At 37.3% G+C, this 22,285-nt stretch overlaps 1 protein-coding gene across 2 annotated transcripts in view; it reads left to right on the top strand.

The window, feature by feature from the left end:
* The window catches only part of SUGT1 (SGT1 homolog, MIS12 kinetochore complex assembly cochaperone), a 55,027-nt gene extending 38,476 nt beyond the window's left edge, over positions 1-16,551 (top strand). For both annotated transcript variants that reach the window (XM_008060071.2, XM_021713370.1), the window contains 3 exons: positions 3,327-3,417; positions 7,137-7,318; positions 16,410-16,551. In XM_008060071.2, coding sequence (XP_008058262.1) covers positions 3,327-3,417; positions 7,137-7,318; positions 16,410-16,511 — 375 coding nt within the window. In that variant the 3' untranslated portion in view covers positions 16,512-16,551. The remainder of the gene's footprint in view (positions 1-3,326; positions 3,418-7,136; positions 7,319-16,409) is intronic.
* The last annotated feature ends 5,734 nt before the right edge of the window (positions 16,552-22,285 follow it).

The raw sequence follows: 22,285 nt of genomic DNA, 5'->3' as shown, positions 1-22,285 counted from the left end.
AAGGCTGCGGTGGCCAGGAGCGGCCACTGCACTCCAGTCTGGGCGACAGAGTGAGACTCCAACTCAAAAAAATAAAAATAAAAATATAAAAAATAAAAGCATGTATGAGCATCAAAAGTGAAGTAGGTGTAGGAATTCAGGGGCCAGGCATGGTGGCTCATGTCTATAATCTCAGCACTTGGGAGACCAAGGTTAGAGGATTGCTTGAAGCCAGAAGTTTGAGACTTGCTTAGACAGCATGATGACCTCTCATCTTTACGGAAAATCAAAAAAATTAGTGAAATGTGATGCTGCACGCTTGTCCTAGCTTCCCAAGGTAGAGGGTGCGATGAACCATCATTGTGCCACTGTACTCTACCCTAGTTGACAGGGTGAGGCTCCAACTCAACAAAAAATGAAAGGAAAAGATAGAAGGAAGGAAGAAAATTCATAGAAAACTAGCCCTCTCACTCCCTTTTTAAAAAACTTTTTTTAATGGTTTATTACATGCAACTATTTTAATGAATTGATTAAGTATGATTTCAGGTTGTCTAAGGCCAGCTTGTCTCAGCTGAAACTGATTGTTATTAAGAGCTTTGACTTTTCCTTTACAAAGGCCTCTTAGTTCATACTGCACTATTTACTCAGGTTATGGTGACTTTGTTTGTTGAGTCAGAGTCACACTCTGTCACCCAGACTGGAGTGCAGTGGCACACTCACAGCCACTGCAGCCTCGACCTGCTGGACTCAGGCGATCCTTCTGCCTCAGCCATCCAAGTAGCTGGAACCACAGGCATGCGCGGCCACACCCAGCTAATTTTTTGACTTATTGTAAAAGTGAGGTCTTACCATGTTGCTCAGGCTGGTCTGGAACCCCTGAGCTCAGGCAGTCCTCTTGCCTCCACCGCCGCCTCCCAAAGTTATGGAGACTTTCAGTAGATATGAGTTCTAGTGTGTGCTGCTCTTAGGTGAAAGAAGGAACTTTTTATAGACAGTGCATACATAGTACAGGAACATTAAGTGTGAATGTAGAGTGCCCCATGGCCGAATTTAGTGTGGTGATGTACACAGTACTTTCCAATTGTGGTTGAGTTGAAAATTAAAGGAGCATGATACCATTTTAAATTTTAGGATAATATTAATAGCCCTTTTCAGTAACTATACCTATGTCATTTGCCAGCTATTGGATTTCTGTCCCTGTTTGATAAATGTCCCATCTTTGACAGCGTAAAGTAACTAGAGTACTATCACTTAATACTGTGTATGAGAAAATATTGGTGGTATTGTACTACATAGAAATTCAGCATCGTTCACTTCAGGGAATTCTGGAGATTCTTATGAAGTATTTGCCTTTATATATGTAGAGTTCAAACACGTAAATTATGTTAAAGATACTATATATACTCTTTGCTTTGCACCAGTGACATTTGTTTCACGTTTTTCTCTTACTATGAAAACAGTTGTTTGTTACATTTCTGTTCTCCTAAGGAAAATAAACACTCAGAGTACCTTGTATATCATCACTTCATGTCTGATTAAAATATTGGCAGATTTCTCTATTTTAGTGCTTTGTTAAGGTATTTTAAAGTGCAATATTTGAAGGTTCTCTTGTTAAATGCAGGTGGTAGAAAGATGATCAGGAATTGCTAATTTAAGTCAGTCATCTGATAAAAAGAAGTCAAAAACAAGGGGTGAATGGGCTTCTCTTTTTGGTAAATCTGCCATTTGATTTTTTTCTATTTATGAAAGTAATGATCCTTTTCATAGGATAAAACATTAGAATATGAAATTCTAATTTGATTGTTAATTTAAACTGTTTTGTGTAATGTTTTCACTTTGTTTATTTTAATATCTGCACTGAAAATGCTAAAAATAGGGGTGAGAGCACTATTTGAATAAGGAAAACAAAAGGTAGATATAAATGCTATGTGAGTGTGTGCTGGGGCACAGGTAGACTGTGGGAGACTAACCTTTATTAGAGAATAAAAAATGCTATTAGGATGCTATTAATGTTTCATTGCAATAAGTAAACTCAGTCTAGGTTTCAGAAGCTCTTCATAGTTGCCTCGACTTCTTTTTCCGTCTGTATTTTTCACTGGTCTGACATAAGTGAGGCAAATTGGTCTTCTCTAAACTCCTTGATGCGCTTGTGTCCTTCCATACCCCAGAGCTTCAGTTAGACCATTCCTTTTCCCTCCAGAGACCTACTCTTTCCACGATTGCAGATGCTTCTACCCTTCAAAATCCTTCAAGGCATACCATGACATCTTTCCTTCTCACAGCCAGATGTGATCTCTTCTATACTTTTTATGGGAGGGTTGAAGTCTCTCTCTTTTGCCTAGACTGAAGTGCAGTGGCACACTCACGGTCACCACAGCATCGACCTGCTGGGCTCCGGCAATCCTTCTGTCTCAGTCTTCCTCGTAGCTGGAACTGCAGGTGCACGTGCTACTACACCCGGCTAATTTTTGATTTATTGTAGGGATGAGGTCTAGCCAAGTTGCTTAGGCTGGTCTTGAACCTGTGGGCTCAGGCAGTCCACTTGCTTCGGCCTCCCAAAGTGCTGGGATTATAGACGGAGCTATTGGGCCCGGCCTCGTCTATAATTTTAGGACATTTGCTTGCCTCTTCAATAAGTTCCCTCCAGTATCTCACATACTTCCAAATGGTCAAGGATATGTTTACTGTCTTAAGAATCCCCTACAGCCTTGTGGGGACTGTACCATCTCAGAGTGTATGTTTAGTGATTATTTGTTGAATGCATTTTTGTAAAAATGTTAGCATTAGTTGTATTATTTTTATACAGTGAAATTAGTTTCTTCACTCTGGATCAGGTTAATGTACTTGTGAATACAGTAATTATTTTAGAACAGGATTTCCTAGTGGTAGCGTTACTGACACTTTTCAACTGGATAATTCTTTGTTGTACATTGTAGGATGTGTAGTATCAACCTTGGACCTTACTAGATGTCAGTACCACTCCTTCCCTTACCTCACCTCAGTTGTGACAGCCACCATTGTCTCTAGACATTGCCAAATGCCCCCTGGGGTGGCAGAATCATCCCTGGTTAAGAACACTGCTTTAGAAGGAAAAAAAGCATATAGATTACAAGTCTCATCTCAGTTATAGTTTATGTTGTATATATGTTGTTTTTGAAAGGGTGAATTTCAAATACACAAACAAAGAAATGTTTTATAGTTCTTCAAATTTAACCTTGTATAATTTAAGGAAACTGTCAAAGACACTATTAATTCATATAAAACTTTGATGACTTAAGAAAATTGTGTTTTTTGCTGTTTTGTGTATTTTACATTGAATAATGGATTTTATTTGGTGTTTCCTCCAGATTGAAATTAAAATGAAAAAGCCAGAGGCTGTGAGATGGGAAAAGCTAGAGGGGCAAGGAGATGTGCCTAAGCCCAGACAGTTCATAGCAGGTTTGTTTTCTGACTTAGATGAGTTTTTAAATCATATTGTGTTGTATATAGTTGAAATTAAATGGTAATGAGCATTCTTTCTAGTTTCATTGTGTTCCCAGTGTAAGATGCATTGAGTATAATACAGTGCTCTGTAATGAATATAAAGTAGCCTTTCTTATGAAGATTCTAACTTTTTAAACTCTAAGAATACAAATAAATGAATGGCAGTAAAGTCCCAGAGGTAACTGGGATTTACTGTTTGTTTGTTTTTTTTTGAGTTGGAATCTCACTCTGTCACCCAGACTGGAGTGCAATGGCCACTCCCGGCCACCGCAGCCTTGACCTGCTGGGCTCCGGTGATCCTTCCGCCTCAGCCTTCCAAGTAGCTGGAACTACAGGCACACGCTACCATACCCGGTTAATTTTTGATTTGTTATAGAGATGAGGTCTCGTCAAGTTGCCCAGGCAGGTCTCGAACCCGCGGGCTCAGGCAATCCACTCACCTCGGCCTCCCAAAGTGCTGGGATTACAGACTGAGCCACCGAGCCTGGCCGGGATTTATTGTTTATTATGTTAAGTTTATGACATCAGTTGGAAGTTGTTTATTTTTGCTTGTTGACTTTTCCTGTTGTATCTTTTGGGGTTGTAAGTTAATTAGTTTACCCTGCTGATATATTTCCCTCTCCCCCTTTTTTTTATTCCTTTCTATTCCTTCTGCTGATACTGTGAACTCTAACTTCCTGGAGTTTTAGGGCTTCACAGAGTAATGTATCTAGTCCATTTCCCTATATTGCTAATTTAGAGATGGAGACAAACAGGTTTTTCTGTCCCTTAGGAAAAAAGCCTAGGAGAAGAGTAGAAACCTAGGGTTCATTGCATAACCCTTTAAAAGACAACCTGGAGGCTAATTCTAAGCATAGGCAATAAGCAGTTAAGCATTTTTTTAACGGACTAATCTGTAGGACACTCTAAGAACAACAACCCGAGGTTGTATTTTACATCAATAGACTTGTTCATAAATACAATTTTTTTTTTTGATTTATTAGAGGTAATGATCTGATTTGATGACAGAAACAAGCTAATGTTGTGTCTCAAGTACTTTCAGATTTTGATCACTTCATTCTGTAACAGAAAACACATTTCCTTGTGGCTTCTTTTAGAAAACAGCAAGTTTTTTTTAGGTTCTTTTTTTTCTTTTAAGTCAGGGTTTTACTTTGTTGCCCAAACTGGAATGCAGTGGCACAGTCACAGCTCAATGCAGCCTCTAACTCCTCCTGGGCTCAAGCAATCTTCCTACCTGGAAGATTGTAGCTGGAACATAGTGGCTGGGACCATAAGTGTGTGCTACTAAATCTGGCTAATTTTTAAATTTTTTTTGTAGAGACAGAGTCTTGTTACATTGCCCAAGCTGGTTTAGAACTCTTAGGCTCAAGCGATCCTTCCACCCCGGCCTTCCAAAGTGGTGGGTTTACAGGTGTGAACTACCGTACCCAGCAGAAAACGCCAAGTTATTCAGATCATTCATATATCCATGTGTTTATTTATTTGGAAGTAGTTATGAACTCGTAGAAGTTGCAAAAATAAGAGTTCTCATGTACCTTTCACCCAATGATAACATCTTAACTACTCCAATGATTATACTAGTCTATAGTATAAGTGAGTATTTCACTTAATTCTACCAACTTAATTCTCCCTACTTAATTTCACTTAATTCACTTAATTCTCCCTACTTAATAGGCAGCTCTCTGTACTATTCCTCCTATTTTACAGGCTCAGACAAGTTAAGTAACTTGTCCTGGATCAGTTAACAATTCTCACTGTCTAGGACTAAAACCCAGGTCTTCACAATTGGGTCTGGTTCTTCTGCTAACCCCTTATGTGATACTGCTGTTGCTGTCTGTGCAGTTATTTGATATAGTGAATGAGCAAAGAAGTTAGATGACTCATCTCTAAGTATTTCATCTATCATCTCTGGATGTTGAAGTTTTTCTGAGATTAAAGATCAAGATTGGCTGAGCGTGGTGGCTCAAGCCTATAATCCCAGCACTTTGGGAGGCCTAGGCAAGAGGATTGCCTGAGCTTAGGTTCGCCAGCCTGGGTAACTTGGTGAGACCTCATCTCTACAATAAATCAAAAAAATAAGCTGAGTGTGGTGGTGCATGCCTATAGTTTCAGCTACTTGGGAAGCTGAGGCAGAAGAATCACCTGAGCCCAGTAGGTCGAGGCTGCGGTGGCCGTGAGTGTGCCACTGCACTCCAGCCTGGATGATAGAGTAAGACTCTGACTCAAAAAAATAAATAAAATAAAGTTTTTTTGTGTGTTACAGTTACCAAACTTTTTCTAAACTCAACACCTTAGATATTCAAGATGCTGTTCTTCCTGTCCCGTTATGTTTTTGTAAGGAATTAATATTCTTGTCAGATTTCTGTGTACTGCAAGCTGTAGACTGCAGATAAGGGCAGATAAGGGCAAGTCACTTAACCTATTTGGTCCAGCTTTCTTATCTGTAAAATGGAGATTAAAACCTCTGTTCCCATACTTCCTGGGAGTTAGCATTAGGATTAATCAAATCCACGTTTCCCGGGCTCCTAAGTTACCATGGCTTACGTTTTTTGTTTTCTTTGGCTGCTAGTGAAAATTTACAAAGATAGAAGGATTTCTAGTGGACAGAAGATGGGTAGGATTTTCAAAACAATATACTTGCCCTGAGTAGAACTGTGCAGGGTGTTGTTGAGTTTTTTGGTTTTGTTTTGAGGGGAAATGCGCAAGGAGAAGTTGGTTTACAGGTGAAGAGAAAGGATGGGAAAACAGATGAACGTTCAGTAGTTTCTCAACTGTTTGGAAGAAAGGGCTGTGGAGAGGCAATGTTGGAGGTGAAGCATGAAAATTAGTATTAGTGTGTCCTAATACAGTGCTGAAAGGGAAAGTCTGAATCAGGTTTTTTGAAAACTCTGTAGTTGTCTTGTCCAACATTGTGGCTTAAGCGTGTGACTGCACTCCAACCTGGGTGACAGAGTGAGACTCCAACTCAAAAAAAAAATTATTTTTATTTTTAGACTTGTTTGTACTGTCTTGCAACTTTTCTTTCTTTTCCTTTTTTTTTTTTGAGTCGGGTCTCACTCTTGCCCATGCTGGAGTGCAGTGGCATGATCATGGCTCACTACAGCCTTGACCTCCTGGGCTCAAGTGATCCTTCCGCGTCAGCCTCCTGAGTAGCTGGGCCTGTGTGGGCACATACCACCATGTCCAGCTAATTTTTAAATTTTTTTGTAGAGATGAAGTTTCACTATGTTGCCTAGGCTGATCTCGAATTCCTGGGTTCAAACAGTCGTCTTGCCTCAGTCTCCCAAAGTGCTGGGATTACAGGCATGAGCCATTACACCTGGCCACAACTTTTCTGTAAATATAAAAGTTCCTGTGCTTTTCTCACCCAGTTTCCCCAATTAGTAACACGAAGAATCTGCTTTTAAGCTAATTTTTTAATGTATCAAAAGTTTATACTTTGAGTTATTTTGCTCAAAAAAAATTCCCAGATTTTACTTTATGCTGATTCAGTTTTTACAAATGTAAATCTAGTTACTGATACATGTATCAGAAAGACATTTATTGCAAACATGAAATTCAGTAACCTAAAAACTATTGCTAAGGTGTTCTGTATACCATGGTCACAAAGTTGATATATTCTTGACATAATCTAAACATGTAGATTAATCACGTCTGCCTTTGTCACTTCACAGATGTAAAGAACCTATATCCATCATCATCTCATTATACAAGAAATTGGGATAAATTGGTTGGTGAGATCAAAGAAGAGGAAAAGAATGAGAAGTTGGAGGGAGATGCAGCCTTAAACAAATTATTCCAACAGATCTATTCAGATGGTTCTGATGAAGTGAAACGTGCCATGAACAAATCATTTGTAAGAACATGAACTTATTTCCCCCAAATATTATGGGAACATATTTTAGAAGAAAAATTAGGTAATATGAGATCAAATTTGCATATACTATAGCTGTGAGAACTTTTTGAATAGGCTTTGTCGGAATGTTTCTTTCTGCTTTAAACTTAAGAGTAATTGTTGAAGATGTTGAAAACTTGTGGAAAAGATTAAAAAAACAAGGGTTTATTTCAAATAAATATTTTTTATCAATAACTTAGAACTTGGAGGCTAGGAAATACCAAGGTTACAGTGATTGACATGGAGTTAGCTTAGTTGGATTTACCACAGTAACTGAATATGTGTTGGTTGTTTACCTTCTAAAATCTCATGTAGTCTCAGTTAGAGATGAAGAGCATAGAAGGGGACTTCTAGAACACTTTGGTGCACATTAATTATTTATTTTTAAGGTAATTACTCTCTTAAGAAAATTCAGGCTTAAAGAAGATTCGGTATAATACTACCTGAATTAGGCCCCAAGTTCTGGAATTTTAGTGTCAGTTCATCACTGTATAGCTTTGTAGATTATTTTGCTTGAAGATGTAATCATTTGACTCCTACCAGTAGTTCTGGAAATGTCACTCTCTTCTTTTAAGGCATTCATATTTAAAGTAGAAAGCTGAGATTAGCATTAAATAACTTAGTATTTAGGTATTTCACATATATGGAATATGTGGTAACTGGTCGTGATTGTGTTTTTCACTATTGATTAAATTTTTTTTTTTTGTCTAACTTTGTCGCTGAGGCTGGAGTATGGTGGCATGTTCATGGCCATCACAGCCTGACCTGCTGGGCTCAGGCAATTCTTCCACCGTAGTCTTACAAATAGCTGGAACCACAGGCGCACCACACCTGGCTGATTTAAAAAAAAAAAAAAATTTATTGTAGAATCGAGGTCTCACCAGTTTGCCCAGGCTGATCTCAAACCCCTGGACTCAGACAATACTCTCATCTCTGCCTCCCATAGTGCTGGAATTATAGGCGTGAGCCACTGCACCTGGCAAAATGTTTTCTTCATTAAACTTTTACTTTTGAGATAATTATAGATTCACATGCAGTTGTAAGAAATGAGATTACTTGTATCCTTTATGCAGTTTCCTCCAGTGGAAACATGTTGCTAAAACTATAATAAAATATCACAACCATGATATTGATAGTTACAGCTGAGGCGGAAGGATTGCTGGAGCCCAGCAGGTCGAGGTGGCGGTGGCCGGGAGTGTGCCATTGCACTCCAGTCTGGGCGACAGAGTGAGACTCCAATTAAAAAAAAAAAAAAAGATATAGAACATGGCTAGGCACGGTGGCTCATGCCTATAATCCTAGCACTTTGGGAGGCTGAAGTGGGAGGATTGCTTGAGACCAGGAGTTTGAAACTAGTCTGGGCAACATAGCAAGACCCCATCTCTACAAAAAAATTAAAAAATTACCTATGCTTAATGTCATGCACTTGTAGTCCTAGCTACTTGGGAGGCTGAAGTGGGAGGATTGCGTGAGTCAAGGCGTTCAAGGCTGCAGTGAGCTATTATGGTGCCACTACACTCCAGCTTGGGTGACAGAGTGAGACCCTGTCTCTGGGGGATGGGGGAAATACACACACAGACACACACACACACACACACACACAGACACACACACGCAAAATTTGCATAGATTCCAAGTATCCTTCGTGTTGCTGTCTTATAGCTATACTTACCTCTCCACACCCTCATCCCTTAATCCCCAGTGACTACTAATGTGGTGAATCTTTGTCATATATGTAATTTGCAGATACTTCCTTCCAGTCTGTAGTTTTTAATTTAAACAGGGTCTTTCATAGAACTAAAGTATTAAATTTTGATAATGTCCAGTTTATTCATCTTCCTTTTTATTACATATTACATTAAAGTCCATCTTACATTCTGAGTTAATTTTTATGTGAAGTGTAAGGTTTAAGTTGAGATTCCTTTTTTGGGGGGAGGCTAGTATGTTCAGTTGTTCTCACATCATTTTTTGGGAGGCTTCCATTTCTCCATTGAATTGCTTTTGCATTTTTATCAAAAACTAGTTGAGCATTTTCCATTGATCTTTGTGTGTGTTCCTCTGTTCGGCCCACAGTCTTAAGCTATAGCTGTGAAGTCTGAAATTGGGCAGACTCATTCTTTCTACTTTATCCTTTATTTTCAAAATTTTTTTTTAGATTCTGATTCCTTTGTCTTTCAATATAAATTTTAGAATAATTTTGTTTGTATGTACAAATAAATTCTGATAGGAATTGTGTTAAACTGTCTACCAGTTGAAGAGATTGCCATCTTATTGTGTTGGATTTTTCAAAAAATCTTTGAGTTTTTTAATCAGCACTGTGCAATTTTTAACACTTAAGTTCTGTACATATTTTTTTAGGTTTATACCCAAGTATTTAAATCTTTGAGTAATTATAAGTGGTGTCGTATTGGGGTGTTCAAGTGTTTGTTTCTAGTATCTAGACAGATAGTTGATTTTTTTGTTGTATTCTGTCACATTGCTAAACTTGTTCTTTTTTTGGATAGATTTATAATTTTGTAGATAATTATAGAATACTTCTATTTCTTCCTTTCCTGTATGTATGCCTTTTATCTTCTTTCCTTGCTGGATTTCACTGGCTTCAGCACTGTGGCAAAAGTAGTGAGAGTGAATAGACATCCTTACCTTGTTTCCCATTTTAGGGATAAAAGTAGTCTTTTACCATTAAGCGTAATGTTAACTGCAGGTTTTTTTGTAGATGGTCTTTGTCAAGTTATGAAAGTTCTATGAAGATCATTGATAAGTGTTGACTTTTGTCAGATATTTTATCTTTGTTGATTGATACGATTATGTGCTTTTCTTTCCTTAGCCTGTTAATATGGTGATTTTATATGATGAATATGATTGATTTTCAAGTATTTGAGCCAACCCTGTATAAGCCCCACTTTATCATAGTTTATAATTTTTTTTATATATTGCTAATTCTATTCCCTAATATTCTATTAAGGATTTTTATGTCTATATTCATGAGGGATATTGGTCTGTGTGGGTGTTTTTTTTTTTGGAGTGGTACTGTTTTTGTCTGCTTTTGGGCATCAGGATAATACTAACTTCATAAAATAGGAAGTATTCCATCCTCTTCTGTTTTTTGGAAAAGATTGTGTAGAATTGGTGTTCATTTTTCTTTAAGCATTTGGTAGAATTTGTCACTGAGATGATCTAGGCCTGGAGATTTCTTCTTTAGGAGGTATTATGAATTTAGTTACCCTAAAAGCTTTATAGGTCTGTTCAGATTATCTATTTCGTATGGATGACTTATGGTAGTTTGTTGTTTTTGAGAAATTGGTCCATTTTGTCTAAGCTGTCAGTGTTTGTCATATTCCCTTATTATCCTTTTGATGTCTGCAGAGTTTATAGTGATATCTTTTTTATTCACATAATAGTGATTTGTAGCTTCTCTTTTTTTCTTGTTTTGCAACAGCTTTGTCAGTTTTTTTGTTTTTTTCCCTCCCCAAAAAGGAAATAAAGTTCTTTGCTTTATTTTTTGTTTTTTTGTTCTAAATTTCATTTCATTTCAGATTTTTAAAATTATTTTTTTCCTCTACTTGCTCTGTGTGCATTTTGTTCTTTTTTTCTGGGTTCTTAACATGTAAATTTAATTGATTGAACTCTTTCTCTTTTCTGTTGTATGCATTTATGCTAAACATTTCCATATTCACAAGGCCTTAGCCATCTCCCACAGATTTTGATATGGTATGTTTTCATTTTTATTCAGTTTGTTATATGTTTTGATTTTTCTTGAAACTTTGTGGATTATTTAGAGGTCTGTTGTTTAGTTTCCATGTCTTTGGAGATTTTTCTGTTGTCTATTACTGATTTTTAATTTTATCCCATTGTGGTTGGAGACCACTCTGTCTGATTTAAATCATTTTAAGTTTATTGATGTTTGTTTTACTGCCTAGAACTTAGTGTTTCTAAGTACATGTCCCTTGGACACTTGAGAAGAATGTATATTCTGTTGTTGGGTGGAGTGTTCTATAAATGTCCATTTGATTTTGTTGGTTGATGATCTTGTTGAATTATTTGATGAATGTTGAATTATTTGTTGAATTATGCTGATTTTATGTCCTTTTGTTATATCAATTTTTGAGAGAAAGTTTCCAGCTATAGTTATGGATTTGTCTGTTTCTCCTTTCAATTCTGTTAGTTTTTACTTTACATATTTTGCACCCCTGTTCTTGGTGAGTATGCGTTTATAATGGCTATGGCCTCGTGGTAGGTTGACCCTTTTTATCATTATTTGATGTTATTTTCTATCACTTAATTTTCTTTACTCTGATAGTAATACAGCTACTTCGGTTGTCTTTTGGTTAATTTTTGCATGATGTATCTTGTTCCATCTTTTTACTTTCAGCCTGCCTATATATCATTATATTTTTACTTACTTTCTTATGGACAGCATATAATGGGGTCATATTTTTTTATTGAATTTTGTATTTTTTAAATTTTATTTTAGAGTTGTGGGGTATAAGTGAGGATTTACTATGTATATAAGTTGCATGCAGGTGAAGTTTAGGCCTCTAGCAAGCCCTCTCTCCCCCTGATCGTGGACCATTGTGTTGCCACAGCCCCTGGCGCCTCCCTCCCTCTCTCCCTCCCTCCCTCCTTTAGCAATGTCCAGTGTCTGGTGATGCCATGGGGTCCTGTTTTTAAATCTACTTCGGCATTCTCTGTCTTTTAGTATTTGTATTTAGACTATTTGCAGTTAATGTAATTATTGATAAGTTAGGGCTTAAGTCTACCATTTTATTTTTTGTTCTGTTTTGTTTTTCCTGCCTTCCTGTGGATTACTCGAGTGTTTTCTAGAATTTCATTTTTATTTATCTATGGTTTTTTTTAGTGTGTCTTGTTTGATAGCTTTTTAAGTATTGCTCTGGATATGATACTAGATGTAGTATACATAGATTATCATAGTCTACTGGTATTGTCATCTTACCAGTTCAAGTGAAGTGTAGAAAACTCACCTCTCTTTGTGTCCCTTTACCTTCACTCATCTGAAATTGTCTTAACTATTTCCTCAACATACATTTAGAACCACATCAGACCATGTTACAATTTTTACTCAACTGTAAAGCATAATTCAGATAACTCTAGGGGAAAAGGAAACGGTTGAATTTACTCATATTTTTAGTTATTTTTCTTCCTGATATTCCAAGCTCCCATCTTTTATTAAATCTTCTGTTTAAAGACTTTCTTTAGGCATTGTTTTAGAGTAGTTCTGCTGGTGACACATTTTCTGTCTTAGCAAGGATTTCTGTCATAGCAAGGGTTTATGCTGATTAGGGTTTGCTCTGCTTCTTGAGCCCAATTTGAGAAATTTCAGCCATTACTTCATTGAGTAGGTTTTCAGACCAGCCTTCCTTGTCCTCTCCTTCCTAGACCTGATAATACAAATGTTAGATCTTTTGTTATTGTTCCACACATCTCTGGGCTTCTGTTCCTTTTGTTTGTCTTTTTTTCCTCTCTGTCATTCATATAAGGTCATTTATATTGTTCTGTTTTCTAGTTTACCAATTATCCCCTCCATTTTGCTCTTGCTCATCCATTGACTTAATTTCAGTTACTGTGTTTTTAAATTCTAAAACGTTCATTTGGTTCTTTGTATCTTCTGTTTCTTTGAGGAGGCTTTTTCCCCCATGTATTTGAAGTGACTTTGTAACTTCTGTTAAAGCATTTTTACCATGACAGCTTTAAAATTTTTGTCAGAAAATTTTAACATTTGGGTCATGTTAGTGCCAGCATCTTTTTTTTTTTTTTTTTTTGAGTTGGTGTCTCACTCTGTCATACAGGCTGGAGTGTGGTGACACAATCACAACTCACTACAGTTTCTACCTCCTGGGCTCAGGCAAGCCTTCTGCCTCATCCTCCCCCAGGACCTGAGACTATAGGCGCACACCACCATGCTCAGCTAACTTTTTGATTTTTGAAGATACTTGCTATGTTGTCCAGGCTGGTCTTGAACTCCTGGGCTCAAGTGGTCCTCTCACCTCAGCCTCCCAAATTGTTGGGATTACAGCCACCATGCCTGGCCCAGCATCTGTTGATCAGCTTTTTTAACAATTTAATTTAATTTGAGCTCTTTCTGGTTCTTGGTGTTGTCTACCAGTGACAAATGATTTTGAATTGAAACCTGGACATTTTTTTGCATTATATTCTGAGACTCTGAAGCCTGTTTAAATCCTGAGTTTTTGTTGGCTTCTCTGACACCACTCTGATAGTGGGGGAGGGCAGGGTGCTGTCCCTTTATTGTCAGGTGGAGATAGATGACCAGGTACCTTGCTTGGTCTCTGTTGACACTCCAAGGTGTCTTTTTCTTGCTGTTGAGAGTGGGTGGGAGTTCTCTTGCTAGGAATGTGGTGTTCACCGACATGGGCATCAAGGTGAAAGTCATCAAGGTCACCCTCTGATGGCCTGGTGGGAATGGAGCCACAATGTTTTTCTGTGGTGTTAGCTGGAATAGAGGGATTATTATCTAAAAGTTTTCTGTCTTCCTAGACTGTCCTTTCCTGATCCTTTGGCTAGAGAGAGCAGGATTTTATTGGGGGCTTTTTCACTATCACGTCATTTGTTGAGTCCTGAAGTCCTTGGCATAACTATCTTATCTTTACCTTTTAGTCTTTTTACCTTTGCTTTATATGTAATGTCCAGGGTGTTTTCTTAGTGGGAAGAATAGGGAAAAATACAGTTAGTTACTCAGTCTTCCCAGAAGGGGAAGTCAGTCTCACTTTTGACTTTTAAAAGTAAGCTGGACAGAATAGCAGTATGTCAAATAAAAAATGTGTTAAAGAATCTGCATCCATTTTCATATAGAATTGTGATGATTGCAAGCAAAGCGAACCATTGTACTCATAAAACAAGCCATTTGTGTGGCAACATTGACCTGGAACATAACAAGATAGCTTCTGTCCTTGTGGGAATACAAAAGAAACAAATTAGACTTTGTCCTCTGTGATCTTCCTGTCTAATTGTGACACAGGACCAACATGTACAAAATAATCAGAGGGAAATGATAAATTGCCCTGCAGTCTTGTAAGGAGAGAAGGGGGAAACAAGGGGAAGTCAGTGAATACAATCAGCTTATAAACTAAATCTACTTCTTTCAGTTTTATAACTGAAGCTCCTCTTATGGGTAGATCATTATACAGATGTCATATTTAGTTCAGTCATTTTATTTGAGCCCACCATGTGCCAGGCCACTGTACTGAGAACTAGGACATAAATATTAGTTAAATATACTCCTTGCTCTCAACATTTGTTGCAGTCAAGGGTGGAAAACAGATATTAGAAGACAAATCCTTAAATTACAACAGTGCAGTATGATATATGTTATATTAATGGTAGTTTGGCTCATGCAGAAGACAAATTCCATAGTTGAGTCCTGATAAGAGGTCAAAGATGACCTCAGAGAGATGGTGGCATTTTATATTTGGAGAATATCTAAAGATATAAAAAGAACTGAGATGGAGAAGAGCAACCATGCAAAGAAACTCATCTGAAGGAGCTTGGTGCAGAGCATAGGGGACATGGCATTACATTGTAAATAGTAGGGTAACTTTAAATGTTTGCCATAATACACCTGATTATTTTAAAACATTTAGATTTTAATAATTCACACTGTTCTCTTTACTATGATCCAAATCTATGGCTTTTTATCACATTAAAATAACAAATGTCCATACATTTTATTTTTTAATATATTTATGAATATGCTAAGGTTGTTGGAAGTTGGTATATTTGATAAATAACCAGGTCTTCACTGAGACATTGACTTTGTGTACCTGCATATAGGTACCTTGATTTTGTTACCTAATGACAGGGATTTGGTTGGATCCTGTTGCTTGCTGCTCAGAAAGCCAATTGCTGAGACGAGTCTTGCCAGGGAAGAAGGCTTTTTATATAGCAGTCAGGGAGAACAGAAGACTATCTCAAAACTGTGTCTCACTGAAGTCAGGGGTTTTTATAGTGGGGCAGGAATGTAGAAAATAGGAATTGGAGAGGAATAAGGAAGAATAGTTGGTAAACCGGAGGGATCTGGCATCTTTGAATGCAGTGATCTGCTGAGTTTTAATTCCTTGATGCTTTAGGCCTGAGGGTTAGTTTCCTGAGAAAGGAACTCAGATAAGACAAATATAAGTTTCAAACTTGGCCTGTAATCGCAGCGCCTTGGGAGGCCAAGGTGAGTGGATTGCCTGAGCCCGCGGGTTCAAGACCCACCCGGGCAACTTGGCGAGACCTCATCTCTACAATAAATAAAAAATTAGCCGGGCATGGTAGCGCGCGCCTGTAATTCTGGCTGCTTGGAAGGCTGAGGTGAAAGGATCGCCAGAGTCCAGCGGTTTGAGTCTGCAGTGGCTGGGAGCGTGCCACTGCACTGGGAGACAGAGTGAGACTCCAACTCAAAAAAACAAAAAGTTTCAAGCTTTAAGACCAGGATGTCAATTATTACGTTTATTCAAAAAGAAACTGTAACCATTAGTTCTGTGGGGAATTTGGACCTGTTTTAATTTTTAAAATATTTCAGAGTAAACTTGCATGTGTTTGGCACAGAGGGAAGATAATGAATAGACCCAAAGCTCCATTCATCTGGTAATAGAGTTTATTTTGCCTGGTCTTTCTGTCTTCAGCACAAGAAATTACAGTAATCATTTTCTTTGGGAGTCAAGTTTATTTTCATTTGAAGATAGTTTTTCCACATACACCTGTATGCTGATTAGCAGAGTGGAATATGGTGCCTTAATGACAGGATAAGTGAATATGATGCTCTTCCCTAAGTACAGTTTCCTTTTCAGATTTCATGGAACTTGTTAACCTCCCTGGAAAGCCTAAGATTAAATAAAAATATTGTTTTGAATTTATATTGAGCTATATATTTTGTGTGTGTAGTCTATTTATAAAATAAATATCACATTTAGTTTATATTGAGCTATACATGATAGCCTATATTTGGGACTCTATGCTTGGAAAATTTTTTAGAAAAATGTTATATTTTGCATATAGTCCAGAAATTAATCTTTTTTTTTTTTTTTAATTGCAGATGGAGTCTGGTGGTACAGTTTTGAGTACCAACTGGTCTGATGTAGGTAAAAGAAAAGTTGAAATCAATCCTCCTGATGATATGGAATGGAAAAAATACTAAATAAATTAATTTGCTATCACGGTATTACGTATATTCACCTGTTGCCCATTGTGTATTGATATTGCATTCTTGAATTTTGAACACTGAATCTTTTTGAAAGATTATACCTCTTTACCTCCTTGTGCTTTAGAAATTTTCCTTTAAGTATTCTAAGAGTCTGATGAAGAGTGAAGATCACATTTTATCACTTCTGTCCTTAAGGATTTCAGACATGCTAAAGTAAATGAAGTATCATCTGCTACTAGGTAGATTAGTTCTATCTAGTTGTGGGAGTACAGAAATCTTTAATAGCATATTTCTGGTTATTGCCTTATTTTTGATGCAGTATTCTGTTAATAATTTATTAGTGCTGGCAACTTTGAGTGAGCATTGATTTTTCAATTTGTGTTTTATTGCGTTGGCTTTCTAAAACTGCTTTTGAATGGAGTTATGAATACAATTTTTCTATGAAGATGTTTGCTTTATTTACCTTTTTCTTAAGTTTTTAATGAGAACCTTGAAAAATTATATCACAATTCCCATTTAGTTCTTTCTATGGGAAGTATTTGTAATTTGTAATTGCACTGAGATATTTTGGTCCTTACCTTGCAGATTCCTGCATAAAACGTAAATGCCTGAGTTTATTAACATACTGTAGATTTAACTATACTAAGATAATCTGTGAAGCTGGTGCACAGAAGGATCTAGGAAAGCTCAACTTCACTTCTTGCTGCTTTTGCCACAGCAGAATTCCAGAAATTACAGCACTGGTGGGAGTTTTTTGTATGCTTTGTCTTAGAAAATCTCTGTTTCTCACATCCCCATGATTACTTTGGTTTCAGTGGTTTATAGTAGCTGCTGTGAGAGTAAATTAATGTGTATATATTTAGTATTTACTTTGTGCCTAGAGTATGTAGATACCATGAGAGCACAGAAACTAAAAGACATGATTATTAACTTCAAAGAGTTTGTAATGTAGCAGGAAAAAAAATGAACATTCATGAAGGAGTTGTGGAATGGTTGAATGCTAAACTCATAAATAGAATTTTGAGACAGGAAGAAAGTATTCTGTGATTAAAATTCCTTAATCTAAGCTGTTGTAAAGTATAGGCCATGGGTGACCTGTAGATCTGACTTTGTTTACTAACCATAATTTGAGCAACTGTAATGCCTCAGAGGTTGGTCTCTGCTCTGTTAGGTGTCACTAACTTTTTTGTGGCAAGGCACTAGTACTCGATACCATCAGAGCTGAGGGTAGGATGAATGGGAGGCAAATGGGCCATCATTTCAGCCTCCAAAAGATAGCAGTTCAGCTCCTTCTAGTTTTCTGATGTGAGATGTGAGGGAGTTTGCAAGGAAATTGTTGGTGAGGTAATATCAGATAGTGCTCAAACCTGTTGTTACAGCTTGTTGAGTTTTCACTTGTCCTTCTGCCCACTTCTGTCTACAAAGTACTTGTTCTGAAGAGAAAGGCAAAGTTAAAGTTCTTGTTTGGATGGATTTCTATTCTAAAGTTTTCTTCTTAGGGAAACACAATAGTGACTTCCCAATTCTGTGTGTTAAGTTTTCTTAATATCATTAATCCTGAAGTTGTCGGGGGTGGGGGGAGGCTGTTGCTGCAGAGGCCAAGTTGAGGGCCTAGAGCGCTGCACCCGAGACAGGAAACGTTAGAACACCAGCCTATCTCTGTCACTGGGAGCCTTATACTCCTCAGCAGGTTTAGGCCTTCCTATGTTTTGTTTCCTTTGTCTACAGGTAATCTTTAGGGTCTTAGAGTTACAATTAAAAGCCCATGATTCTAAATAAGGAAATAACAGTTTTATCACTTAATAACTTTTTCTTTCTTAAAAATGACTCTATTACAATAGAGGTTCCCCCCCCAAAAAAATTCTAGTACTATTTTTGCTAGTATTTTAAGGGATATGTTATCCAGAATATGTTAGATTTGCTTTGTGTTGTAGGGTTCAGGATTTTGCTGGCTTAAATAGCGTTCCTAATATGCATGACTGAAAGCGTCATAAAATGCACCTGGTGCAAATAACATTAGGTTTATAGATGAAGGGAATTCTGAGAAGTAGGCAAGGTTACCGCCTAAAATACCACTTTAAAATATTGCTTCTGTTTCACTACTGTTTCAGCCTCCAGGAAGTGTTAAAAAAAACTTCGTTCTAAGAGCCTCTTAACTCTGTCGTTATTCTCTTCTGTCTCAATGAAGCTATTAATTGGTCTCTTTTTTCCAGACTCCCATTTTCATTTTTTAAATTTTGGTTATCTAAGTGCTCTATTTAGCCTTTGTTTCTCAGAATGTCCTTTTTTTCCTTAGTGGTTCTTTTCCTTTTTAAGATTAGTCCTGGAATACGTTTTTTTTCCCTGTGATCTTAGAGACTTTATCTGTTCTGATTTCTGTAATAATTTGCTTCTTGATGAATTCCCAGAATTCTCCCACTGTCTTCAAAGAATCTTGAATGGGATAATCTGCTTCTTTGAACTCTGTTACTTTAGATAACTGTACCACAAGTTCTAAGCCTCAAGGTCAGTTTTGGTAATTTCCTCTTATGTCTAAATACCCGTTCTGAGTTGATTGCCAACTAACAAGGTCAGTCTTCAACACGGGCATTTACTACACTCTTTTTTCTCTTCCTTTATATGGAATGGAGAGAGAGGGTAGTTTGCATTAGTAAGTACAGTTTTTCTTTTCTTTTTTCTTTTTTTGAGTTGGAATCTCACTCTGTCGCCCAGACTGGAGTGCAGTGGCCGCTCCCGGCCACCGCAGCCTTGCCTGCTGGGCTCCGGTGATCCTTCTGCCTCAGCCTTCCAAGTACCTGGAACTACAGGTGTGCGCTACCACGCCCGGCTCATTTTTGATTTATGTAGAGATGAGGTCTCGCCAAGTTGCCCAGGTGGGTCTAGAACCCACAGGCTCAGGCAATCCATTCACCTCAGCCTCCCAAAGGCGCGGGATTACAGGCTGAGCCACCAAGCCCGGCTAGTAATTACAGTTTTAAAAACCATTTTCATTTTTTAGATTTGTAATGTTCTCTAGTTGCACAACATTGGGGCATTATTGTTATTATCTGTCTAAGTATGGAACTTCATATATTCTTGGTTAACTGTATAGGACAAGGAAAAACTATTGGACTTATTTTGTGTAAATTTTCTAGATGAGGTTGAAACATTTAAGATGGAAATACATTACTGTGCTATTATGAATAGGTTTTATAAAAATTTTAATTTGATATGATATTTAAATATGTTTTGACTGTTCTTTCCCATTTTACTTTCCTTTTCTCTTTTCCAGTTACCTACATATAGGTAATTGATCTCTGAGATATATTACCAACCCAGAGCAAAATTGCATATTAATTTACCATCTGATCAGCTGAATGCACTTTAATTCCTTTGGGATTGTACCTGTCTGTATCGGTGTGCATCTCTCTGGCTTGTAGACATCACTGTCATTTCCAGAAATAGGTAGAAAATTTCTGGGTGATGTGTTTGTTTTGGTTGGTTTGTTAGTTGCTAGAGCTACTTATACTGTGTAACTAGCTCGGGAGAAGTATACCTGCTGCTTGTAGCCACATAAGAATATGGATTTCACTTATCTCTGCTTAGAGGAGCCAGAGCAGAGAGATGATAAAAGCTAAAAGAACAAAAGACTGGTTTCTGTGCAGGGAAGAGGGTCATATGTTATTTTAAATAAGAGGAATATCTGTTATGATCTGGTTTCCTTTGTCTCCAACTATGAATTTTTTAGTTGTAAGATCATTTTACACACACCAAGAGATTTCATTTTGGGAACTTGTAGTGGGTAGATTAGAAATAATGATTTACCCACAAATGTTTACTCTTTGGGGCCATCTTGATGATTTGTTTCTGAAATTAACTCCTGGCCTCTCTTCCTACCTTAGTAAAGTTCCCCTTCTCCCCCTACCATCAGCTAAAATCTTGCACATTCCTAAACCTTTAATGCAAAAAGTGGTAACTACTGTGTACTATCTTTTTTTTTATGGGACAGGTGGCACTACCTCACTTATTGAAGTAATGATAACTCTTTGCAGTAATGGTACCATCCCATTATTGCAGATCAGAAAGATGAGGTCAAAGTTAAGTTCTTTGCCCAAATTCCCTCTACTAGTAAGTGATGGAATGGATTTTAATCCAGGCCTGTCAGACTCTATGCTTTTGACAACTGTAACTCCCTTATCAAGTGAGTGAGTTGGGTGTGCAATGAATGATTATTACAAATCAGCCATATGAAAATGAAGCAGATTATGTGCAAATTGGAAGAATTAATTCTTGTACATGGACTGGGAAGGTGTATTTCTAAAGATAAAAATATTATCCTCACTTTCCAAGCCTCTTGCCTCTTATAGAAGATAATGCAAACTAGTAGTCTGATTTATGTTGAAGTTGCTATTTTTCTGACATCCAGATTATTACAGAAACAGGATACCTTTAACAGTTGTTGCAGATGTAGGAAGACTGGTATATCGTGCCAAATTCCTGTTTTTCTTTAACTTGGGAGTTCTCATACCAGCTTTCATTGTACAGTTGCCAAGATTTTTCTCAAGGTTTTATTCCTAGAGATGTGTTAGGATTTGTGTATCACTGATTTCAATAAAATTTGAATGAATCAGGTTAACTCCTTTTTCCAAATCATGTTAGTACTATATTCTAAATTTTGACTTACCTGGAGTCTTCTAAATGTTACCTTTGCTGTGCCTTCAAATTTGGATTTTAATTCTTGCTTTTACATTGATACTTCTTTTGCTTGTTTCATTGACCTTATTTTTTTTTTTTACAATTAAAGGATTCAGTTATGTAAAAAGATGCTTCAAAAACAATGCTATATGCCTAAAGGCAATTTTAATTTTATTAGAAGGGAGTTAGAAAAATGGTCTTTAATGCCTGTATGGATTGTTTTTTTTTTCTTTTTTTTTTTGAGTCAGAGTCTCACTCTTGTAATCCAGGCTGGAGTGCAGTGGCACGCTCACAGCCACCACAGCCTTGACCTGTTGGGCTCAGGCGATCCTTCTGCCTCAACCTTCCAAGTAGCTGAAGCTACGGGCATGCACCACCATGCCTGGCTAATTTTTTGATTTATTGTAGAGACAAGATCTCCCATGTTGCTCAGGCTGGTCTCAAACCCGCGGGCTCAGGCAATCCTCTCCGCAACCTAGGTAAGTGCTAGGATTATAGGCGTGAGCCACCATGCCCAACTATATATGGGTTTTATAAAAAGCCATATGCTGCAATGTTGCCACAGAGGCCCTAAATAATAGTAAATAGTTATCTAGGCCATATGTTTAATGCTCTAGCTAAGAACATTAAAAAGCAGTATTGTGTAGTGGCTAGATGCATGGATTCAGAAGCCATTCTGCTTGGATCAAATCCTGGCTACACTGCTTACTAGCTGTGGGACAATAGGCAGGTACTTAATATCTCTGTGACTCAATTTTTGTTATCTATAAAATGGAGATGATAAAATTCACATCCGTGGGCTGTTACAAGTTGAATGAGTTTATATAATTCCATAATTACTTATCTTAATCCAAAAGTCTCAAAATACTAAGCTTTTTTGTGCATGTATAAGACAAGTAGTGTAAAACCTAAGCTGAACTTATAATATGAAGTCATATTTTGCTGCAGAATAATAGTTTCATTACAGAGTCCTAGCGCAGATCTGTTAAAATTGTTAGAAAATACAGTAAGTCCCCTACATTCAAATGAGTTCCATTCCAAGAGTGCATTTTTAAAGTCCAATTTGTAAGACCAACAGTTAGCCTAGGTACCCA

This window comes from Carlito syrichta, unplaced genomic scaffold (genome assembly GCF_000164805.1).
Source record: "Carlito syrichta isolate Samal-C Ts95f unplaced genomic scaffold, Tarsius_syrichta-2.0.1 Scaffold304508, whole genome shotgun sequence".
Lineage (NCBI taxonomy): Eukaryota > Metazoa > Chordata > Mammalia > Primates > Tarsiidae > Carlito > Carlito syrichta.
The sequence above is the reverse complement of the archived record's forward strand: the minus strand, read 5'-3'. Positions and strand labels throughout refer to the sequence as shown.